This window comes from Marmota flaviventris, chromosome 8 (assembly GCF_047511675.1).
Source record: "Marmota flaviventris isolate mMarFla1 chromosome 8, mMarFla1.hap1, whole genome shotgun sequence".
In the NCBI taxonomy this organism is placed as follows: Eukaryota; Metazoa; Chordata; class Mammalia; order Rodentia; family Sciuridae; genus Marmota; species Marmota flaviventris.
The window spans coordinates 66,515,440-66,540,054 of record NC_092505.1 but is presented as its reverse complement, the minus strand read 5'-3'; the positions used below and the strand labels follow the sequence as shown (position 1 = coordinate 66,540,054).

Sequence of the window (24,615 nt, the reverse complement as noted above, 5' to 3'; positions counted from 1 at the left end):
GGTCAAATTCAGATTTGAAACTTCAGATGTTCTTGGCCCACTCCATCCTTATGATATCTCCTCTTCTAAAGTCTTGTGCCATCTATTCACTTGGGTGGTGCTTTTTGCTACTTGACTTCAGCACATAGATACTCTCCCCCCAGCTCAATGACAAGTGCCTTAGGAGCAAGGGCCGGCCATCTTTTATCATTTGTATGTTGGAATCACCTAGAGCTCTGCCTTTTCAATAATCCCTTAAAAGCTGACACTCAAAAATATTTTTAAAACATCTGAAACCTCAAGTATTGTGCTTTCTAAGCATTCTGGAAAACATGTATAACATTCCATATTTTCATTTTTTTATGTAAGTAGTTAAAGAATAAAATCCAAGCCACGTCAGTAATATCTAAGTTAACCACTATGGAAACCGCAAAAATAAGTTTAACTATCATTCAACTTCTTATTTCTGAAAATGTCCTTTTCTCATTGAGTGTGTTTAGATAGAACATTTAAAAAGTTTGTCCAAAACACACAATCATGTCTTGCCTCTAGCAGAAATGATGTGTGTTCTCGCTTTCCTTTGTAAATAATTGAATTTGCCTCTGAAGTTCAAGAAGTTCAAGATTTCTTTTTGTGTATGAAACTGGCTGCTCTTTTTTCTTTTTATATGCAGTAGACTATAATATAAGGCAGAAGAAATGCTGTACAATTGGGATTTGGTGAGTAGGGAGGATAATAGAAAAGATTGACATGACTTCCATAAAAGAGTTATTTTTAAGTATAGAGAATGCCTGTCCCATGCTGAAAGGGCCCTTAGGAAGTTTTGCCAGGATTAAAAAGCAGTGGGGGCGCTTTCCTTCACCTGGGGTAGTGGGGCTAGTCTGCAGGGCGTTGCTGCCACCTGCTGCATGTGAACAGCTATGGAGGGGCCGCCACATGGGTCTTGCAGCTGTAAAATACCAGTCAATTAAGATTCTGTGGGCATCTGAAATAGTTCTTCTTTCAGAGGCTAGGTGGATCCCAAAGGAAAATTAGCCAAATCTGATGTATTCAGGCTAGAAAAATTTCTAGACATAACAACCAGAATCAGGAGATTGAAAACAGTTAGAGAGAGCAGATTTGCTCAGTAGCTTCTGAAAGAGTATGTCCAGTAACCCTACATTAATGAGAGGCCAGGATTCTATTAAAAGGGAGTCTGTAGCTATGGAAAATAAATGACAATTTCCCTTTTATGAGTATTTAAAAAAATTTTTTGGTCTTTTTTCTTTTGAAGAGGTGCTTCACTGTAATGCAATAAGAGAAAATTTTTAAATACTGCAAAGAAGGTGTCCTGAGAGAATTCATTAAATTTGGATTTTTATTGGGTTTCTAGTTAGGTAAACTCCCGCTTACTGTTGCAAATTGAGTGAGGTAACAGAATCCCTTCTCCAGGTCTTCACATGTTCTAATCTAATAGAAATACCAATTTAAAGATTAGGATCTTCTAGTGCACCTCCTGGCCTGTTTTTGCTGCTATGTTCACTTTGAGTTCTTGTTTTTTTCCAGAGGAAAAAAAGGAAGAGATAATGGCACCCAGAGGAGTTATGTTTTTTTCTTGCTCTTCATTCAAAGACTCTGAACTCTCTAACCCTCCTTGGAAAAAATCACTGTGAGCACAGCCTAACCCAATATCCCCATTGATCAGAATCTTGTAGGAAGATGGGAGGTATTGAGAACACAAGTTAGGGTATCCCTAAAAATAAATAATTCTGTCTCCTGGTTTTTGTGGGTAATATTAGCTGAGTAATAATGAGTAGGACATTTGTCGGGGCAAGTATTGGCAGTGGCAACATTGACAGCTGGGACATCCAAGAAGATTGCCGCCATTGATTTTTGACATGCAAATTCTCTTCTCCTACCTAAAGTCTAACATCTGAATGATCAGGGTGATTCTTCATGTCAGCATCATCCATATTCCCCACAAGCCTTTGTCAAAGATTATATATACACGGTGACAGTCTGGCCAAAACTATCTCCATTTGACCTCTATTTGAGAAACATAATAAGCCATCTAATCTGTTTTAAGTCTTGCTAGGTGGTGCCTATATTCCAGTAATGAGATTGGGGTCACCAAACATTGCACCAATCATATGGCTAGACAGAGATGCATAATTTGTACTGTTTTTCTCTGTTCATTAAACTTACACTGTCCATGTCAGCCCACTCCTTGGGCTTAATGTTGGAAAGTGAAGACAGCCAATTTGATCCCAAGATATTAAACAAATACAACAGTAACTGGCAAGGACTAGCCTTCATGTTCTTTCGTGAATAAGCAAAGAATTTTACCAAGGGGTCACTTCCCTGCAACCCCACTGGGATCCTTTGTAAATGGAAGTAATTGGGGGGATGGAACAGGCCTGGTAGCTGGTTGAAGTGATAGAGTCTCTGCCTGTGGATTCTGATTGTAACAGTCTTGCTCTGTGTGGATTCTAGTTTAGGCACAAATAAGCTCTTCTGCCATCAACAATAAAGGCTTCCAACCATAGTGGTTAGCTTCCCTATGGCACCTGAAGCATATTCCAGAAAAGGGGTGGAAAAGGAGGCCTCACTTCTCTCCTCCCAGGAAATGTGGATTCCCCTGCAAAAAGAGGAAAAGTAAAATTTTTATAGCTGACACAAAACCCTGTTACTTTTCAGATTTTATTAAAATTAAACATGTTAATTCTTTGCACTTTCACCCTGGAGCAATTCTAGAAAGAAAATATACCTTAAGATAAAGCAGAAAACCTATCATGAAAGACACCAAGCTCACATTTTTTTTAAATGGCTTTGTGTTCTTGAAAAGAAATGTATAAAAAGAGCATTGGGAACTGCTCTGCATGGTTTCCTTTGTTTGGATTTTAGAAGCAGCTTGACTGACAGGGATCCTAAAGGAGACAATCTTTGGATATGAAAAGTCTGAAGAAGGTGATTTCAGAGAACAATTTCAGCATTGTTCTGTTGAAGGTTAAACCTGGCCCTGAACCACACTACTTTCCTGTCTACGTTTCATTTCCTGGAGTTTTGCCAAGTGATAAACAGACTCAGGCCTGTGGTAGATTTGGGGTTTATGAGCACGAACAGGGTGGCTGGAGTGTGCTTAGCTAAAGACATCAATTGATTCTGTGATCGTTAAGGAAATGCTGGTGTAAGCTCTTCAGGAGACAATGGAGAAGAAATGGACATACTGTGCTGTCTACTCCATCATCCAGATACAGTTTGTCAGGGGTAAGACTTCTGCTTGTCCTTTCTTGTCAGATCGGCTGCTTTAGGGGCTTCTGTTCATTTAAAATGCCTTGTGACTGTTGCTGAAATTGATCATCAAAGGGCAAATCGTTACTGAAGTTTTCAGTTATGTATTTAAGTGGCAGTTATCAGGGAGATGCAGAGTCTAGAAAGGATTCCTCATGAACACTGAAAACATGAAGGGAACGGGTGGTTTGTGGTGCCACTGCTGTGGCTCAATTTCTCCCATTTCCCTCTTAAGAGGATTGCTGGAGTAATTGGGAAATTGTACTTCTTGGAAACGAAATGCTCTCTAAGTGATAGAACAATGCCAGAAAGCTAAAAAAGAAGAAAAGAGACAAGTCACGAACTGATCCATGCTCAGAGACCTTTGCTCAATTACTTTTTAATCTCTCAAGTACCTCTTTTCTTTTAGGTATAAGACTAAGATCTTTGGAGTTGGACATGGACACATGTTGAATTTTACTGAGTCATATAGATATGGCCCTGGGAAACAAAGCAGAGTCCTTAGGACAGTGACAGCCAGAAACTAACAAGCCAATTCAAAAGTGGAGGAAAGGAAGATTGGTTTTGCATTCCACAATGTGAGGGTATTATAGTTACTCTGAGTGTCTTACAAATTAACTGTGCTTTTTAGGTATAGCTATGAATATTTTAAGAGTTTCTAAATCAAAGGATGCTTTGGAATATAATGCTGCAGATTGGATGGATGCATACTCCTATTAAATGCTATTCATAAGGAGTTACATTGAACAGTACTAATCTCTGTCTACCCAAATTTTTGTATCCACAAAAGTGTAATAATTCCTGTTTGTCAATTTTCTTTGAGAGTCTTGTTTCTTCTCAGCTGCTTGTCATCGTTTTATCATTTCCTTTGTGAGCTTCAGTGGGACTTGTCATAATAATATATTATTTCTGTGACAATATACCAAGCTAATTTTAAAACTGAGGCAAATGTTTCTGAAGACAAGTCAAATCAAAGACCCAATATTAATCAACTTTAAGTACCCTGTACCATTTGGTCAGTTTACTGATGGGAGAGAAAATCTTCTTTCATGACTAGCATTTCAGGGAATTGATTAGACATTATGCTGTGTGGAGTCTGAGGTGTCTCCTCCCCATCTCTCTTCAGGAGACCTAACTACATGAAGATGAAGGTCTTTTCCATCCTCATATATGGAAAATCAAATTTCTTAGCCTACCCAGTCAGATTGAATTTGGGAAGCAGTTTGGGGGTTATGAAGGTTATAAGAAGACCAACCGAATTCATGTTCTTTTTCTAGTGTGTGTGGCTTTGAGAAAACCACTTAATCTCTCAGTGCTTCCATTTCCTCCTTAAAAAAGGGGTTAATCATATCACCCTTATAATGTGAAAGCATTAAACAGATTTAGTCCGTAAATGTCTGTTGTAGATGCATATTTTTAAATGCTATACATATATTAGTTATTTTTGCAGTTTTGTAGAGCTTCACCTCTGTGTTATATGTGGCTATAACCACAAAAGGTCAATTTTAATAAATGTAAGAATACTTGTACACTAAATTTGCTGATGCACTTTAGTTTTTAGATAGGCTTAATTTTATCGACAAGTCATCAGAGAACTTAAATTCGTTTTGGGACAAACTAACAAAGAAATAGTCATAAATCAATGGTTTCTTAAGTAAATGACTCTTAATTCGCATTGAGTTCTATGCTTCTCTCTCTCTAGCTGTTTTCTGTCTCTAAGACAGTATTATGGTTTAGATATGAGATGTCCCCTAAAAAGCTGGCGATGCAGAAATGTTCAGAGGTGAAATGATTAGATTATGAGAGCTGTAAGATAATCAGTGGATTCACCCATTTGATGAATTAATAATTTGAATGTTGTTACTGAGTATTGACATGGCATGGCTTGAGGGGGTGGGTCTCTGGGGGAGTGCCCTTGGGAATTATATTTTGACCCTAGCTTCTCTCTCCCTCTCTGCTTTCTGGCTGCCATGAGCTTTCCTTCATGTGCTTCTGCCACGACTTTAGCTTCGCCTAGAGCCCAAAGCAATGGAGTCAGTTGACCATGGACAGATGCTCTGAAACCATGAGCCAAAATAAACTTTAACTCCTCTAGGTTACTCTTGTCCAGAATTTTGATCACATTGATGAAAAACTAACACACACAGTTAGCCAGGGAGAAAATTCCTGAACTATTGCCCAACCTTACTGAAGTTGCTGGGGTTTTAATTAAGAGTCACTCCATGTGAATCATGCAAACTGATGGCTCATGTCTTCTTTTCAGGAGTATGGGAAAAGGGACTTAATGCAGGAGAAGATGTTTATGCTGTTCCTGGCTCTGATGTCAACATGACTTGCCAAATACAGCTGAAAGGCTTGTTGGTACAGACACAGTGGTCAAAGGTCAGCGATCAGATGGACCTCATTGCCCTTCATCATCCCCAATATGGCATCCACTATCCCCACAAGCATTCCTGCAAGTCAGTAGTGGATTTCAGACAAATTCCGGAGAACATAACGATATGGACTCTGCTCTTAAGAAATGTATCTTCCTCACTCAGTGGAAAGTATGAGTGTAGCTTTACTCTCTTTCCAGAAGGCATTTGGACTAAAACCTATAACCTTCTCATTCAGGCACCTGGTAAGTGTAACTGGTAGAGGGAAGGAAGCTTATGCTTATATTCAGCTCGCGTTCATTCAACAAACAGGCATTGTGTACCCAACCACATGCTAGGCATAGTGCTGAGTGTGCAAACGTTGAGCAGAAAGAGGTACTGGCTGGCAAGGAAGACAGAAATGGATCAAATAATTCCATAAATGAAGGTAAAATTGCAACAGCGATGTGTTAATAATAAGAGCTGCAACAGTTCTTTGGAAGAGTCTGTGATAGAGGCCAGGGAATTTGCCCCTGAGCTGAAGTCTGAAGAAGGAGTAGGCATTAACAGTTTAAGAAGGGCAAGAGTTATGAGTGATCCTGAGAAAGGAAACAACTGTGTGAAGGGCTTAGTATTGTTGGAGGACATGGTACAATGCCGGAGAGACTACAGTGCAGAGATTAATGGATGAGGCTGAAGATAATGTAAATACCAGATCATGTTGGACTTTGTTAGCCATGTTCAAGGTTTTGTTCATGGAAGTACTTTGAAGTATTAATGAAAGGGTGGTATGAATTTATGGCTTGATTGTATTTGTATTATCAAAAGATGATGCTAGCTTCGGTATGAGAATGATATAAAAGGGGACAAAAGTGAAAAAATGGGAACAAGTTAGGAGACCATCCTAGTCTCAGATAGTGGTTGTTGGTAGATATAAATAAAATTACACATTTTATGTATTGGGCATAGAACAGATATGACTAGGTCATAGAGTGGATAAAAGACAAAGGCAACATGAGTAGCATGCATACCCACACGGTGGGGCCAGTCACTGGGATGGAAGACAAAGAAAGTAGACTCAGTTTAGAAGAGAATTTGTAAAAATGACTTTTGATATATTTACTATCGGACAGGCATAGGGCCTAAGGATGCTACTGGACCTAAAGCATTCATTCACATCATACATGCTTCAGGGGTCTGCATTTGGAAATGGAAATCCTAGGTTTAAGTTCTACCTCCTTTCTGGCTAGAAATGAATTTGACTGAGGGTCTGTCATGTAGATTTTCTGAGCCTATTTGGAAAATTATGATAACACCTGGCCCTAAATTACCTAGTCCTAAAATAAATGATTTCCATTTCTACTAATGGAAAAGAATGAAAATAAAAGCCAACAAATGGAAAATGTCCTGGAAATGTAAGGCTTTAAACTCGGGAATAAAATAACCTGGTAATATAAGAAAAAATATCTATAAAATTAACTCATGCAGACCATGCTGAAGGAGGCATGGGGCTTTCCAGCCAGGACAAGTAACTGTTAAGGCTCTATCATCTCCTCTCTGTCCCTTGTCTCTTAGCTGCTCCAAGACCATGATATTGAAAGAGATCACCTGTAGGCCAGGCTTCCACTAACTACTGCCTTACAATGCCCTGTTCTCTTGCTGTTTTCTGAGAGAAAAAAAAACAAAGCAAAACCTCAGTTTAATTAGGACCCAGGTGGGTGGTTGAGTGGGGTTGAAATAGAGAAAAACAGAAGTCCTGTACAGATCAACATTTATCTACACACACATTGAAGTCAGGAGACTATATTTGAACATTGGCTGTGTCACTTACTATTCAGATCATCATTGCCAAGTTATTTCATGTCTCTCAGTTTTTTGTTTTCTTACATCACAAGTACAGGCAATTATAGTTCCTCATTCATGGATACCATTGTTTTAAGATTAAGTAAAATAATCTATGAAAAGATTTTATCACAGTTGCTGCCTAGAAGTGAGAGTTTGGTAAATGGTAGATTTTATTAAGAGAAATAATAATTCTGAGTGAATTTTTTTTCTTAATTCTAATTAGAATGGAGCCTTCTTCTCATTTTATACTGGTCTACTTGGATTCCAATAGGACATTCATCACACATTAGCAAGAGTACACATTGACCTTGGCTTCGGACTTGGACTGTGCATCTTTTGCCTATCCCAGTAGACTATACTATTGCATATTTGAGTTCCTGATCTGTACTCCTTTGAGAAATAGTAACAAGGATAGGTGTACTCTATATAAAATAGGATATGGGATAACCTAAGTGAAGACAGCAATGAGGAAAAGGTAGTATCCAGAAAGGAAGGAGGTATTGCCTTTAAGGAAAGCATATTTTTAAATATAAAGGGCAACCCAGAGAGTTAAACTTAGAGCTACCAAAGATTGCAAGTCATTGGAGAGTCAGAGCTGTATCTACACACTCTGTGATTGGAAAATTTCCAATCTTACTGTAACTTTGCTGTTGATCCACTGGATTAAATGAAAAGCAGTGGCCTCAGTGTTGCAGAAATGATTCTGATATGGTGTATTTGGGTACCAAAAATTAAAAATAGAAAAAAAATCAAACTATAAGGGGAAAAAAAAAAAACTTTCACCATAGAGCGACAAGCTTCATATGGAGCTATCCTTAAAAAGGCACCTAACACAGGCGGCAGTCGCCACCCATTTGCCATCATCCTCCCCCTTTATTCTTTTATGTTCTCCTTCCTCTCCTCCTCTCACTTGTACCATTTTCTTCCTAATCTCCTCTGAGATATGCATGTCTATAAGCTAGTTGGGAAAGCAGGGTGCTCATGAAGTGCAAACTCTTTTGAAGTGCATAAACAAATGCAAATTGAAGTGGTGTAGAAGAATCTAGATATGAAAATGTTGAGGCACCAGAGGTGATTGGATTAATTACCTCTTCCTATTTCCTTCCTCCCCTCATCTGAGTCATCCTTCCTTGTCTGCTCACAAAGCTGTGTGCACCTACATCCAGTTCTCATGTCCCCTGAAGGGTTAGCTGGGAAGGGCTTCCCTTCTCTTTTCACAATATTTTTTCCCTAAGTGTGCCTCAGTTGGCTGAGACTACAAATGGGTATGGAAATAAACAGTGTGGCCTTTTTTTTTTTTTTTTTTCATTTTCATTTGACAGGGTTTCTTCCTAGGTTAGAAGTTTTGAGTTATTCCAAGAGACACAGTACTCTGAGTTAAGTCTTGGATAGTTGTAATCGCCATTTCCTGAATTTGAATGCTATTGGATCCTAGAGTACTACAGAATGTAAGATTTTGATGCTTTTGTGGTTTGGATGTGGAATGTCCACAGAAGTTTATGTGTTGAAATCATGCTTCCCAATGCAGCAAAATCCAGACATGGGGCTTTTAGGCAATGATGGATCACCAGGACTCTGACCTCACCAGTGGATTAATCCAGTTGATGGATTAAGCAATTGATAGCTGGATGGACTACTAGGTGGTTGGATCTAGTTAGAGGAAATAGGTTACTGGGGGTGAACTCTTAAAGGATTTTTCTTCACCCAGCACCTTCCCCTTTCCCCTCCCCCCTTCCTCCCTCCTCCTCTCTGCTGCGTAGTCCTCTGGTCATAGTCATCTTCGTCATTGTCTCCTCCTCCTCCTCCTCCTCCTCCTCCTCCTCCTCCTCCTCCTCCTTCTCCTTCTTCTTCTTCTCTCTCTCTCCCTCTCTCTTTCTACTTCTCTCTCCCCTTCCAGGATGCCATGAGTTGAGCCGCCTTCTTCCACCATAATATTTCTGCCTCAGAACTGGCCGACCTTGGTTAAATCCCCTGAAACTATGAGCCCACATAAATCTTTCCCCCTCAAAGATGTTCCTGTCAGTATTTTGGTCACAGTTGCAAAAATCTAACACAGAAATATTTGAAAATGTGTAGTAATTAGGTGAATTATAAGAATAAAAAGCGACTCTAATTTACATAATTATGATGAAATATTTTAGGGATTGTTAATGCTGTTATTGGAAGCAGTAGCATTAGCAAAAGAACTAGGATGACCCTGTCTTTAAGAATCACAAAGTCCAATAGGAAAAGAAAGACATCAATCAAATAAGTGAACAAATGTCAAATTGCAACAGTGAGGAGTATTCTCATAGTGAGGATGCAGGCGGTGTATGAGAGGGTATAACAGAAGATCAGGAAGATTTCCTGGAGAAATTGGCTAACCAGGTGAAGGTGGAGAACACAGAACTTTATGGTAGTAAACAGAATAGTCTGTGCAAAGACTGTGGTAGTAAGGGGTTATGTCAGCTGTGGGGGATTTTTAAAAAAAATTATGGCTGGAGCAAAGGGAATGGTGGGGGAGGCAACTGAACATGAAACTGGAGAGCCTGATTGGTCCAGGTGAGGATATTTGTCTTTATTCCAAGAAAAGTGGGAACTAATTGAAAGGCTATTGTTTTATTTAATTTCTTTTTTTCCTTGAAATTTGATAATGTGTATTTGTAGTCAAATACACAAAAGAGTGTATTTATGACCAAATGAAAAGACAATAGCAGAAATCTCCAGGAAGAATGCTGCTAACATTGAGTACAGTGGCAATGAGACAGATGGAGAGGAATGTCCTTATTAAGAATATGTTTAGAAGATTCACCCTACAGGATTTGGTGGTGAATTGCATATATGGAATGAGAAATAAAAAGAAGAGGCAAGGATTCACAATGAGCGAATTGGTCATTGCATTAGGGAATGCTGATATATATATATACTCAGATTGTGTCAAGATTAATTTTGAGTTTAAATTTGTACATGTTGAACTAGGTGTGAAGTTGAGGTACAGGTGATGGCAGGTAAGCAGCTGGATATACATCTTGTGATCTGGCAGAGAGGCTTAGGTTGAAGGCACAAGTGGTGAGTCATCTGAGTATGAATGTTAACTAATGTTCTGACAGAGAAAGAAATCATCTGGGAAGAGAAAACTCAAGTAAAAAAAGCAATGTGGGATTTCAACAGTCCATGGTAATAAGTGGAAAAAGGTGAGTCTTCAAATGCTGGAGAAGAATAACTAGGAAGAAGGAATAAAATCAGAGAATCGGGTCTCAGAAACCTAGGAAGGTAATTGCACAAAAGCAGTAACTATCGTCTCTAGTGTTTCTGAGAAGATAAATGGACATTAGACTGTATTTAGGATCATGAAAGGTATTAATCACCTAATAGGAACTGTGATGGGTGGCATTATGGAACAGAAAGAATTCAGACTGGAGGGAGAAGAGAAGTGAGTAAGAGACAAGAAAATATGGAAAGCAAATATTGACATGACTTTTAAGAAACTGGTCAGCAGTGATAGAAGGAGTATGCATGTTCAAATGAGGGACCTTGTTGGTGCTGTGATGGTGATGGTTTGAATTAATGCAAGACACTTGATTCTATGTCAAAGCCAGTGGGCAGGATCCAATTGAAAAGAAGTTTACACCATAGAGAAGATAAAGTAAAAAACCTGAGGTGTCTGAGAAGAGGGAGGCAATGAGACCTACAGCATAGGTAGTAGGACTATTCTGAAACAGAAAAAAAAAAAACTAGTCTTTAAAAATTATAACAGAAGGAAAGGAAAATAAGAATTGTGCAAATGACGAGGGAGGTGTTGTCTTATTTTCTCTAATTATAGGAAACAAAAGAATCTTCAGTTAGAGAGAGGAAGGGATTTCACAAAAAGAAATTGGAGAGAGTTTGAGATAGTTAATATGAATAGAGGGAAAATGAGTTCACTTGGTAACTACATTTGCATTTTTCAATCAATATTGAACAATTCATTGGTGTTGTGGTGTGGTTGTGAGGTGTCCCCCAAAAGTTCATGTGTGAGACAATGCATGAAGGTTTGGAGGAGAAATGATTGGGTTATAGCCTTAGCCTAATCAGTGAATTAATCCCTGATTAATTAATTGAGAGGTGACTGGAGGCACGTGGGGTATGGCTGGAGGAAGTGGTTCACTGAGGGTGTGGCTATGGGGTATATATTTTGTATCTGGCAAGGGGAGTCCTCCCCCACCACACTGATTTCTGATTATTGTGTGAGCTGCTTCCCTCTGCCACACTCCTCTGCCATGATGTTCTGCCTCACCTCAAGCCCCAAGGAATGGACCCAGCCTTCTATGGACTAAGACCTCTGAAACTGTGAGCCCTCAAATAATCTTTTCCTCCTCTGCAATTGTTCTGGTTGGATCTTTTAGTCAAAACAGTGGAAAAACAATTGGAGTATGGTATTGAAACTGTAGTGGAACAATTTGCACTGTGACTTTCTCCAGCAGTACCTGGCTTCTTGGAACTGGGCATTTAAAAGTACATAGTTGGCCAGGCATAGGGGCTCTGGTCTATAATCCCAGCAACTTGGAAGGCCAAGGATCAAGAGTTCAAAGCCAGTCTCAGCAACTTAGTGAGACCCTGTCTTAAAATGAAATACAAAAAGGGCCAGGGATGTGGTTCAATGGTTCAGCATCCTGGGGATTAATCCCCAGTAACAACAACAACAACAAAAAGGTGCATAGATGGGGGCTGGGGTGTAGCTAATTGTACATTGGACACAGTACTTACCCAGTGTGTGTGTGAGGTCCTGAGTTCAATCCCCAGCACACACACACACACACACACACACACACACACAAAATGCATATTTCGGTCAGCCTTTTTAGATTACTAACAAAAAGAGGCATGAGATCTGGGATATTAACAAGAATATCACTGAAGTGATGAACTATGAATCTTAGCTGGATAGTGAGGAGAGCAAAGAAAAAATATAGTTGATGATTGGGAGACAATAGGGAGATCAACTTATTAAAAGATCCCAGGAGGTCAGAGAACAGTGGAGATAACTCTAGTTGCACAAATTGGAGGTAGGGTGGGGGAAAATGTTTGTAGGTTTGAATGCGTGATTTTGTAGAAAGAGAGAGCAGTTATGTGTGGTGACATAATCCAAGATGTGATTATAAGAATAGGTGGCTGAAATGGGATGGAGACCATTATGGAGATTATGATGGGACAACTAAGAAGTCAGGTATGGGTAAGTCATCAAGATACAACTGAAATCATCCAGGATTGTATCAGGGTTTGAGCTAAAAAAAATATTGCAGTTGTGATGACAACATTTTCAAAGAATAATGGAGGATGATTGGGAGATTAGAGTTAGAGTCAATAATCTTTTTCTCTGAAAAACCCCATGTTAAGTGTCTTAGGCTTTGGGTCCATACAGTCTCTTCCACAACTACTCAGGTCTACCATTGTCTTATGAAAGCATCTCTAGACAATATGGAAATGAGTGGGCCTGATGGTTACAATAAACCTTTATTTACAAAACCAGGCAAAAAGTCAGATTTATCCCACAGGCCATAGTTTTAGAACTTTGGGATTGGAGGATAAATTGGGGATAAAGGAATTACGTAATTTTTTCAAAGCATATTACATATAACATGTAACAGTAAACTGCACTTACATATTATATTATGTATAATAATCCAAATAGTAGAGTGCTACAAATAGAATTTCATGAACTTTAAACAAATTAAGAAAAAAGAAATGTATTTGTGAATAGTCTTTTATATTTACTCACATATTTCCCACTTCCTATTCTCTCCATTTCATCTCATAAACTGGAGTCACTATTCGGTATCATTTCCTTTCAGCCTGAACAACTTAGTTGAGTATTTGTTGTCTTAGTCTGTGTTCTGTTGCTATAACTGGATACCTCAGACTAGACAATTTATTTTTTTTTAAAGGGGGTTATTTGGCTCATGGTTCTAGAGGCTGAGAAGTTCAAGATCATTGCACCAGTCTCTGGGATCTGGTGAAGGCCTTCTTGTTGCATCATAACATGGCAGAGGGTAACACATGGTGAGACAGAGCAAACACATGTCAGCTCAGGTTTCTCTTCCTCTTTTTACAAAGCCACCAAAACCTATCATTAGGATCACACTCTGATGATCAAATCTAATTTCAGTTGCCTCTAAAAGACCACACATCCATGTACCATCAACATATGAATTGGGGAATTAAGTTTCAACATGAGTTTCAGAAGGGATATTCAAACCATGGTATTCATGTAGAGCATATCTGCTTAAAATGGATTATCTCAGGTTTTTTTAATTTGATGAATAATTTCACTGAGTGTAGAATTCTTGGTGGGCTGTGTTTTCTTTTAGTATTGGGGGGCGGGTGTTTGTGGTGTTGGGGCTTTGTGCATGAGAGGCAAGCACTCTACCAACTGAGCTATATCCCCAGACCTTCTTTTAGTATTTTGAATGTCTTCTGATCTCTATTGTTTCTGATTAGGTGTAGGACATTAATTATATTATTGGTCTCCTACATGGGATGAGTTGCTATTTTCTGTTTATTTTTATTTCACTTTGTTTTACTTGCTTAATTGCTGCTTTAATAATTTTTTTTTTTTTTTGTCTTTGGCTTTCCACAGTATGATTGTGATGTGTCTAGGTAGGTGTCTCTTTGTGTATATCCTATTCAGGTTTGATGAGATTTTGATTGTGAAGATTAACAGTGGGGAAGCTTTTTTAAAGTAATAAAATGTGTGAAACTTTTGGGTTTTTTTTCCTCAAGAATTTGTTCTTTTCCCTCACTCTTTCACCTCTTTTTTCTTTTTTTTTTTTTTAAATTTTTTATTGTTGGCTGTTCAAAACATTACATAGTTCTTGATATATCATATTTCACACTTTGATTCAAGTGGGTTATGAGCTCCCATTTTTACCCCATATACAGATTGCAGAATCACATCAGTTACACATCCATTGATTTACATATTGCCATACTAGTGTCTGTTGTGTTCTGCTGCCTTTCCTATCCTCTACTATCCCCCCTCCCCTCCCCTCCCTCTGTTATATATATGTTAGTCTAATTGGTAATGTCCTATATTACTTTGAAACTATTCGTTTTCCTTCGTTTTCCTCCCTATTCTTCATACTAGATCATTTATATCAGTCAGTTTTCACATACACTGATTCTTCTTCAGATTTGCTATTGAGCACCTCTAGGGAATTTTTCATTTTTGTTATTGACTTTTCCAACTCTAGAATATTTGGTTCATTTTATAGCTTTCTGTTTCTTCCCTAAGATGACCTATTTATTGAGTCATAGTCATTATATTTTTCTTTAGTCCTTCTTTAATTCTTTGAACATACTTAGAATAAGTGTTTTGAAGTCTGTTAAATCCAATGTCTGGGAACACTGATTCAGTTGTAATTTGCTGCTTTTTTCCTGAGTATGGGTCACAATTTCCTATTTATTTCATGTCTAATAAATTTTTGGTTGAAAACTGGAAATTGTGGGTATATATATACATACATATACACACAGACAGAGCTATATAATAACACACATATATAAATAAAATTATATGTAATATATAATACATATAATATAGAATTATATATAATAACATATTTATATATACTATATATACACAATACATACAATATATGTATTATATAATACATGTTGAGTATGCATACAATATATTTACAATATTAGAGAGAGAGAGAGAGATACTAGTTTTTGTTTTGTTTTTTCAATTTTAGTAACTTACGTGCATTGAACTGTGTATCAGTCTCCTTTTCAGTGTGTGGCCACTGACATCTCTGCTTAGCTTTTTATACTAATTCTAATTTTTTTACTTTGGGCTCTGAGGAGTTCTCCCTTCATTGCCAAAGCACCTTTGTTATCCACTAATGATTTTGGCAAAATTTGTTCTCCAACATTTTAAGCCCATTAGGCTTCTATCCTCTGCACATAGATTGGGGCGGTGGGGGGTGGGGGGGCGTTGCAGGGTACTTTAAATTTGCACTCATTTATCCCTTCTCCTCTGACTTCTCCATTTTGCTAGGCTCTCTCAGGTCTTCCCTACTCAGGTAGGTGTTTTTCCAGTCTTTCAGAATGTGTGAAGAACTTATTTCAGCCAACCTATCACTATCTAATTTACAGGATCTCCCTGCTAAATAGCTACCTGGTTTGCTACTGCATAGTTCATTTTGTGCAGGGACTGAGTGGTTTATAAAGAACAGAAATTGATCATCTCACAGTTCTGGAGGCTGTGAAGTCCAGAAAGAGTCACTGGCATCTGGCCAGGGCTCTTTGGTTGTACCTCTGGAGAGGAGTCTGCCCCTTTTGGAAGAAAACCTGGATTTCCACACAGTCCCACGCTGGTCAAACTGTATTTCTCAATGACCAATCTGTGGAAGTAAATAAAGGAGCCATTGACTAGAAGACTGAAGAGTCCTACTGTTTTTATCAAATCCCTACAATTTTTTCAAGAAGAAATTCATCTGAATTTGATGTTGTCTTTGGTCAATTTCAGAACTGTGAAAAGGTTGCTTCAACACCTTTGCCCAGTTTTGTACTTATTCTCACTAACCTCTTTATTCCCCCATTACCAAAAATGCCCTCTTCATTTTGATACTTACATCATATCTTTATTTTAAAACGTGTTAATTACTATTCCCCTCCATATAATATTTTTATTCTTTTTAGATGTACTTGACAGTAGAATGTATTTTGACATTTATACATACATAAAGTATAATTTATTCTAATTGAGATCCTGTTCTGGTGGTTGTACATGATGCAGAGTTACCCCAGTCATGAATCCAAATATAAGGATATGAAAGTTATGTCTGATTAATTCTTCTTTCCTCCCTATTGCCCTCCCCCTCCTTTCCCTTCATTCTCCTTTGTCCAATCCAATGGGCTTCTATTCTTCCCTTCCCTGCCCTTCCTTGTTATGGGTTAGTATTCACATATCAGAGAGAACATTTGGCCTTTGGTTTTTTGATATTGGCTTTTTTCACTTATCATGATGTTCTCTACTTCTATCCATTTACCATCAAATGCCATAATTTCATTCTTCTTTATGGCCAAGTATAAATGTGTATATAAAAAGTATAAATGTGTATATATCCCACATTTTCTTTATCCATTCATCTGTTGAAGAAAAACTAAGTTGGTTCCATAGCTTGGCTATTGTGAATTGAACCGCTGTAAATATTGATGTGGCCATGTCACTGGAGTATGATGATTTTTAGTCCTTTGGCTATAGACCTAGGAGTGGGATAGCTGTGTCAAGTGATGGTTCCATTCCAAGTTTTCTGAAGAATCTTCATACTGCAGTTTCCTTGGAAAGCTGGGAATGGAACAGCTATTCCCCTTCTCGGACTATACCCAAAGGACTTAAAAACAGCATACTACAGGGACACAGACACATCAATGTTTATAGCAGCACAATTCACAATAGCTAGACTATGGAAACAACCTAGATGTCCTTCAATAGATGAATGGATAAAAAAAAAATATGACATTGATACACAATGGAATATTATTCAGCACTAAAAAATAACAAGATCATGGCATTTGCAGGGAAATGGATGGCATTACAGCAGATTATGCTAAGTGAAGTTAGCCAATCCCTAAAAAACATATGCTGAATGTCTTCTCTGATATAAGGGAGTGACTCAAAATGGGATAGGGAGGAAGAGCATGAGAAGAAGATTACCACTAAATATGGAAGAGAGGTGGGAGGGAAAGGGAGGGAGAAGGGGAATTGCACGGAAGATGGAAGGAGACCCTCATTGTTATACAGAATGCATGTATGACGATGTGAGGAAAGAAAAAAAAGAAGTGTGTCACATTAGATTGGGCAGAGAGAAGTAATGGGAGGGGAGGGGAGGGGGAGGGGGATAGGAAGGACAGCAGAATAAAATAGACACTAGTATTGCTGTATGTATATACATGTCTGTATAACCAATGTGATTCTGCAACCTGTGCACTCAGAATAATGAGAAATTATACCCCATTTGATTCAAATGTATGATATGTCAAGATCATTGTACTGTCACGTGTAACTAATAACAACAAAAAGAAGAATCTTCATACTGCTTTCCACAGTGGTTGCACCAATTTGCAGTCCCACAGTAATGTCTGAGTGTACCTTTTTCCCCACATCCTCACCAACATTTGTTGCTTGTATTCTTGATAATTGCCATTCTGACTGAAGTGAGACAGAATCGCAGTAAAGTTTTAATTTGTGTTTGTCTAATTGCTAGAGAGGTTGAACATTTTTTCACATATTTGTTAGCCATTCATATGTCTTCTTCTGTGAAGTGCCTGTTCAGTTCCTTTGCCCATTTATTGATTGGGTTATTTTATTTTTTGGTGTTAAGTTTTTTCAGTTCTTTGTATATTCTGGAGATTAATGCTTTATTTGAGGTGCAGGTAGTAAAGATTTTCTCTCATTCCATATGCTCTGTTCATGTTCTTGATTGTTTCCTTTGCTGTGAAGAAGCATTTTAGTTTTATACCATCCCATTTACTGATTCTTGATTTTACTTCTTGCACTTTAGGAGTCTTATTGAGGAAGTCAGTTCTTACACCAACATAATAGAGAGTTGGGCCTACATTTTCTTCTAGTAAGCACAGGGTCTCTGTTCTAATACCTAGGTCCTTGATCCACTTTGAATTGAGTTTTGTGCGGGATGAGAGATAGGGGTTCAATTCATTCTGCTGCATATAGATTTCCATTTTCCTGGCACCACTATATAAATGACATATCATCTGAAAGAGAAATAAGGAAAACTACCCCATTCATAATAGCCTCAAAAAAATAAATAAAATAAAATACTTGGAAATCAACCTAACAAAATAGGTGAAAGACCTCTACAATGAGAACCACAGAACACTAAAGAAAGAAATTGAAGAAGAAAATGGAAATATCACCCATGTTCTTGGATAGGCAGAATTAATATTGTCAAAATGGCCTTACTATGAAAGGTGCTATACAGATTTAATGCAGTTCCTATTTAAAATTCCAATAATGTTCTTCATAGAAATAGAAAAAGCAGTCATTAAATTCATTTGGAAAAATAAGAGATCTAGAATAGCCAAAGCAACCCTTCTTATAACATTTTTTCTTAGTGTTAAACATAAATGCATGATCAACACTTATCACCAGCCTTTATGTAAAGCCTCTTCAATGGAAAGTGTATTCTATTAAAGAATCCTTAGGAAGTACCCAAAGAAGCAATATTTCCCTGAGTCTTGTATGATCCTCACATTTTTCTGTAGTCAATACATTAAGAGGTTAATTTTGCCAAATTTAAAATCTTTGACTCACATTTTCTTTCCTTAAGTGTATTAAATGTTACTTTATTATTTTCTGACATAGAATTGTTAGTCAAAAACTAACAACTATCCAATTTTTTCCCCGTAGTTGACGTCATTCAATTCTTTCAAAAGAATATGGTTAATGTTTTTTATTCTGTTTCTTACTTTTGAGATAAAATCTTTTAATATGTATTTTTTAGGCATTTCTTATTTAAAATTTTTTGAAATCATTTGTTGTTCTGTGCTTTAATTTTTTCCTTCAGTGCCTTCTATATACATATGATTTATCTTTGCATAAAATTTTCTTCAAATCTTTTTCATTTCTTTAAAAATTAGTTATCATTAATTAATTTAGACATTTCCCTTATTCTATCTTTTCATTTATACTAGTGCATTAACTTTTGTGTTTATGGTTTTTATTTTTCTCTACTTTTATCTTCCTTTCTGGAGTGATTTTTAAAAATTACTATTTCCAATCATTTTCTGAGTTGTTTCATCTATTATTGTGGTTTAGGTCTGGAATGTCCGACAAAGACACTTGTTTTGAAGGATTGGTTCCCCAGTGCAATGCTCCGAGATGGGACTTTAGGAAAGTAATGGGTAATGAGAGCTCAGATCTCATCAAAGGGTTAATCCGTTGATAGTTTCATAACTCAATGGACTATTAGGAGGTAGTGGAATCTAGAGGAGGTGGGCCTAGTTGGAAGAAGTAGATCACTGAAGGTGTACCATGGAAGGATATATCTAGTCCCTGGCCTCTTCCTTGCTTATTTTCTCTGGTCCTGGCTTCTATGAGATGAGTGACTTTGCTCCACCACACCTTCCCTGCCATGAAGTTCTGCCTCCCCACAAGTCGACAAAGATGGGGTGAAGGGACTATGAACTGAAACAGTGATCCAAAATAACTCTTCCCTCCTCTATGTTGTTTTTCTCAGTTATTTTGTCACAGCAATGGAAAGCTGACTAACACGGCCATCTGTTGCAAATATTCTTTTTCCAGTGGACTCACTGATTGACCTTTCCAAAGATTTTGCATAGCACATATCAGTTTTTAAATTTTAGTTCATTTTGAATGACAAGGCTATAACTTTATTTTGTGATCTTGTCTGCTAATATGTTCTCATTGTTTTCTGAATGTTATTTTGTTCTCTACCTTTTTTTTTTTATTTCTTATAGGAGATCTATTGATGGATTGATTGTGGCACTCTACCACTGAGCTACTTTACCTGCCCTTTTTATTTTGGGATAAGGTCTACCTAAATTACCAGGCCATCTACAAATTTGCAATCCTCCTGGCTCAGCCTCCCAAGTAACTGGGATTACAGTTAGGATTATCACTGCTTCTGGTATCTTACAGTAGCTTTATAGATGATTCTACTTCATTCCTTTCTATTGTTCATGTTTAAGTTAAGTGCATTTTCACTATTATCATGGAAATGTAGGCCAAGCTAGCTTTTCTAGGATCTTCTGTGTGTTTAGAGCCTCCTTTTCTGATATTTTCAAGACAAATACTATGCCACTGGACTTTCTGACTGTACTTCCTTTGCTTATACCCCTCACACTTTAATCTAAATGGCCCCTTTGATCTCTTCTATTGGATCTGATCCATTTAATTTTTGTTAAACTTTATTTTTTAGTTGTAGGTGAACACAATATCTTTATTTTACTTTTATGTGGTGCTGAGGATTGAACTCAGTGCCTCACACATGCTAGGCAAGTGCTCTTCCTCTAAGCCCACAACCCCAGCCCTGATGGATTTAAGTTTGATTCAACTCCTAAGGATGTCTTGTCAGCACAAGTTGCATCCTGAGAAGCCTCATTTGCTCCAGCACTGGGAACCCTTTTCCTGTTTCCCTTGAAGACACTGATGATGGGGAGCCTCCAAATTCCCTTCTCCTTTTCTACTATGATTTTCACATTAGTCTGATTCTCTTTCCAGGGATTATCTGTTACTTGGAGATTGGGGGCATGGTTATCTAGTTCCAAAGTCCTTCAGAGGCATAGTTGATTTTCCTGTTTCTTTCTGCAAAGTTGCTAGTACCATTCTGGTCTAGTGCTTTGTCCCCACCCATTAAAGGGGGATATGTTGTTATTTAGTTTCTTGTAGATATTTTCTGTGTGACTTAAGTTTACTTTTTCTGTTTTTAGGGGGGTTTTCAATTATATATAAAAGGTTATGCTGTGTGTATTGTCCAATTTTCAGAATCCAAAGTTCAAAAATTTAATACTTAGTTATTTGAAAAATTTAAATTAAAAATAATTAACATATTGAGTATGTCTCATGGACTTCACAGTGTCTATATTGGTACCTGTTTAAAATAAGTTTAGGCAAAACAATTACAATAATTTCAAGGATAAAATTTAACAGTAATAATGGTGGTATGAAATATGTCAAAAATAGTGATGTCATATACAAATAATTTCATCTGGAAATACTAATATATATAAATTCTTTGAACAATAAGGGAGAGGGGTCTTTTTTAAAAATTATGGAATTAGAGTCCATGGGTTTTGCATCTTTATTTTAAACCAACCACTGGTCAAAAAGTATTCAGAAAAAAAAATTGCATCCATATTATGTATAGATATCTTTCCTCTTGTCATTATTCTCTAAAAGTATCCTATACCAACTATTTACACATTATTTATGTTGTATTAGGTACTGTAAGTAATCTAGAGATGATTTAAAGTGTATGGTAGGATGCACATAGATTATTTGCAAAAAAAACCCACACATTTTATATAAGGGACTTGAGCATCCATAAGTTTTGGTGTCCCCTGGGAACTCTAAAACTGAATCCAATCCCCATTAGATGTCAAGGAATTATTACATTTAGAATTAGCTATGGAGAATAGAGTACTGATTCTATCTCTTAAACTTCAGGAATTAAAAAAAACTGTTTTAGAATACTGTAGGGAAGATATGCATAATTATCACAAAGACCTAGTTTCAATTAACAAACAGAGTAAAGAAATATTGGTAAAGAGAATAGCTGGCTTGGTGAAAGATTGAAATATAGCAAAGATCTAAAGGCTAGATATAATATTCTTTTTTAGGACATAGATTTTTTTATTTGTTCTAAGTAGTTATACTAATTAGAATTCCTTTTTGACACATCATACATAAACGGAGTAACTTCTCATTCTTCTTGTTGTACATGATGTAGAGTCACGCTAGTCATATAATCATGTATGCACAAAAGGTATCAATGTCTGATTCATTCTACTATCCTTCCTACCCCCACATCCCCTCCCTTCTCTTCACTCCCCTCTGCCTAATACAAAATACCACTATTTTCCCTAGCCCCCCACCTTATTCTGAATTTGTATCTGCATATCAGACAGAACATTCAGCCTTTGGGTTTTGGGGATTGGCTTATTTTGCTTAGCATGATATTCTCCAGCACCATCCATTTACAAGCAGATTTCATGATTTCATTCTTCTTTAAGGATGAGTAATATTTCATTGTGTACATATACCACATTTTCTTTATCTATTTCATCCGTTGAGGGACACCTAGGTTGGTTCCATAGCTTGGCTATTATGAATTGAGCTGCTATAAACATTGATGTGGCTGCTTCACTATAGTATGCTGATTTTAAGTCCTTAGGGTATAAATCAAGGAGTGGGATATCTGAGTCAAATGCAGATTCCATTTCAAGTTTTCTGAGGACTCTCCATACTGCTTTTCATAATGGTTGCACCAATTAGCAGTTCTACCAGCAATGTATGAATGTACATTTTTCCCACATCCTTGCCAACATTTGTTGTTACTTGTATTCTTGATAATTGCCATTCTGACTAGAATGAGATAAACTTCCAAGAATTATGGAATAATTCTTGGAAGTTTTATATGGAATAATATAATGTTATAATATAATGTTCTTAAATTGAGAAATATTCACTTTTTCAATATACACTTGGTGAACTTGAGTATGCTCATACTCATTTACCTATCAATTATACTTCTAAAAATTTATATTAGGCAGCTAAATCATCAAATAAGGCTTATATAGATATAAAAGTGTAAGACTTTTAGGTTATTAGGATAATAATTTATTCTCATTTGTAAATTATTCTTTGATGTTATTCTGTCTTAATCATAAGGGTACATGCTTGTGTATAAAACTTTCCTGAAAGGAGAGACTATAGAATAAATATGTGTCTCATAATACCTTCTAAAATGAAAATAATTCATGACAAACCCTCTCAGAGTTTTCTTATATACTTTTCTGTATCATCCGATTGTTGAAGGAATATTTATAGACTCTAAAAAGATAGTTGGATATAAAGATAGTACAAATATCAGTAGTTTCCAGGGATTAGGGAACAGAGAAGGATGAATAGGCAGAGCACAAAGGATTCTTAAGATAGTGAAACCACCCTGTATGATACTAAAATGGAAGATACATGTCATTATATACTTGTTAAAATCCATAGAATATACAACACCAAGAGTGAGCCCTAATGTAAACTCTGGACTTTGAGTGATAACGATGTATCCTTGTACATTCATTAATAACACATGTACCACTGTGGAACCCTGCTGATCAGGAGGAGGCTGCAGGTGTGTGGCAGCAAGGTAAAGGTACATGGGAACTCTCTGTACTTTCTGCTCAAGTTTGCTCTGAACCTGAAACTGCTCTAAAAATAATGTCTATTAACATTTTCAAAAAGAAATTACAATATGAATTTGAAGCTAGGTTATAAAGTTTTTATATTCTATCTAATTAAGGAAATGTAACCTGAAGACTAATGCACCAATTTGGGGCTAAGGCAGAAGAGCACATCAAATTAGGAGTTTCTCAGTGAAACTACCCTAACAGAATCCATAGTAATTTGGGGCAGATAAGCAACTCTGTGCTTCTCATTCCTCAGTCTTACCACTTTATGCAGTGAAGACCACGGTGGCTGCCTCTTCACTGCACAGGTGTACCCAGAGGTAGATGAATCTCAATGCTAAGACTGTTTTTGTGTCGTCAGTAAAAAGCACTTTATATGCCAAAGATCCACGTGTTTTCCACCTTGTGTTTTGTTGCAGTTACACAGAATGAATGGAGCAGCAATCACACAATAGAAATAGAGATAAATCAGACTCTGGAAATACCATGCTTTCAAAATAACTCCTCGGAAATTTCGCCTGAGTTCACCTTTACCTGGTTGGTGGTAAGTGTTGCCCTTTTCAGTGAATAACTACAGTGATGTTTAAATATTAATGAAGTAAAATGAATAGCAAGTAATAATAGAGAAATACTGGATGAAAGACATTCATTATGCCAGCGGTTGGGGAGGGCTGGCAAAGGGAGGGAAGGACGCTAAGACTTCCTCTAACTAGGCGAGCGCCTGGTCTATGAATGCAGCGGATTTAGAAATTTACTTCTAAATGTTAATTTCTATTTCAAACCGTATACCAGACCATGGTTACAGAGAGAACAGAGTGTTACGGTGCCCTGAAGAGGAGCCACAACCAGCAGGAGCTGCTACTCACAAATATTTATTTTACAAATAACATATGTAGAGATATAGATTCCCTTTCCCCAGAACCTGTAGTACCATGTCCTGGAAAACATACAGCATTGCTTCAGATCAGGGAACACAAAATCTAACGCTTATAAAATGTAAGTAGAATGTGTACCTGAGAGAAACAGGCCACGTGTCCAAAATTGTTAGTGGTCAGCTCTATAAATGTCACAGGGTCCTACAAGTCTTCTAATTACCAAGTCTTCTAATTTAAAACAAAAAATCTTTATTTTTATGAGTACTTTTCCAATTAAAAAAAATAGTGTGTAGACTGGCAAAACTGGAAGATGAGTGAACAGTTAACTCATTTTTACTCTTTCACCCCTTTTTTCTATAATTTTTTTGGGGAAAAGATACTCA

At 37.1% G+C, this 24,615-nt stretch overlaps 1 protein-coding gene across 2 annotated transcripts in view; it reads left to right on the top strand.

Annotated features, from left to right (window-relative positions):
* Positions 1-3,076: 3,076 nt before the first annotated feature.
* Positions 3,077-24,615, top strand: part of Cd96 (CD96 molecule) — a 90,541-nt gene continuing 69,002 nt past the window's right edge. Inside the window, exons 1-3 of one of the 2 annotated variants that reach the window (XM_027935964.3) lie at positions 3,077-3,225; positions 5,513-5,869; positions 23,777-23,901. In XM_027935964.3, the coding sequence (XP_027791765.1) occupies positions 3,165-3,225; positions 5,513-5,869; positions 23,777-23,901 (543 nt within the window). In that variant the 5' untranslated portion in view covers positions 3,077-3,164. The remainder of the gene's footprint in view (positions 3,226-5,512; positions 5,870-23,776; positions 23,902-24,615) is intronic. The other variant, XM_027935965.3, reaches the window with a different exon arrangement.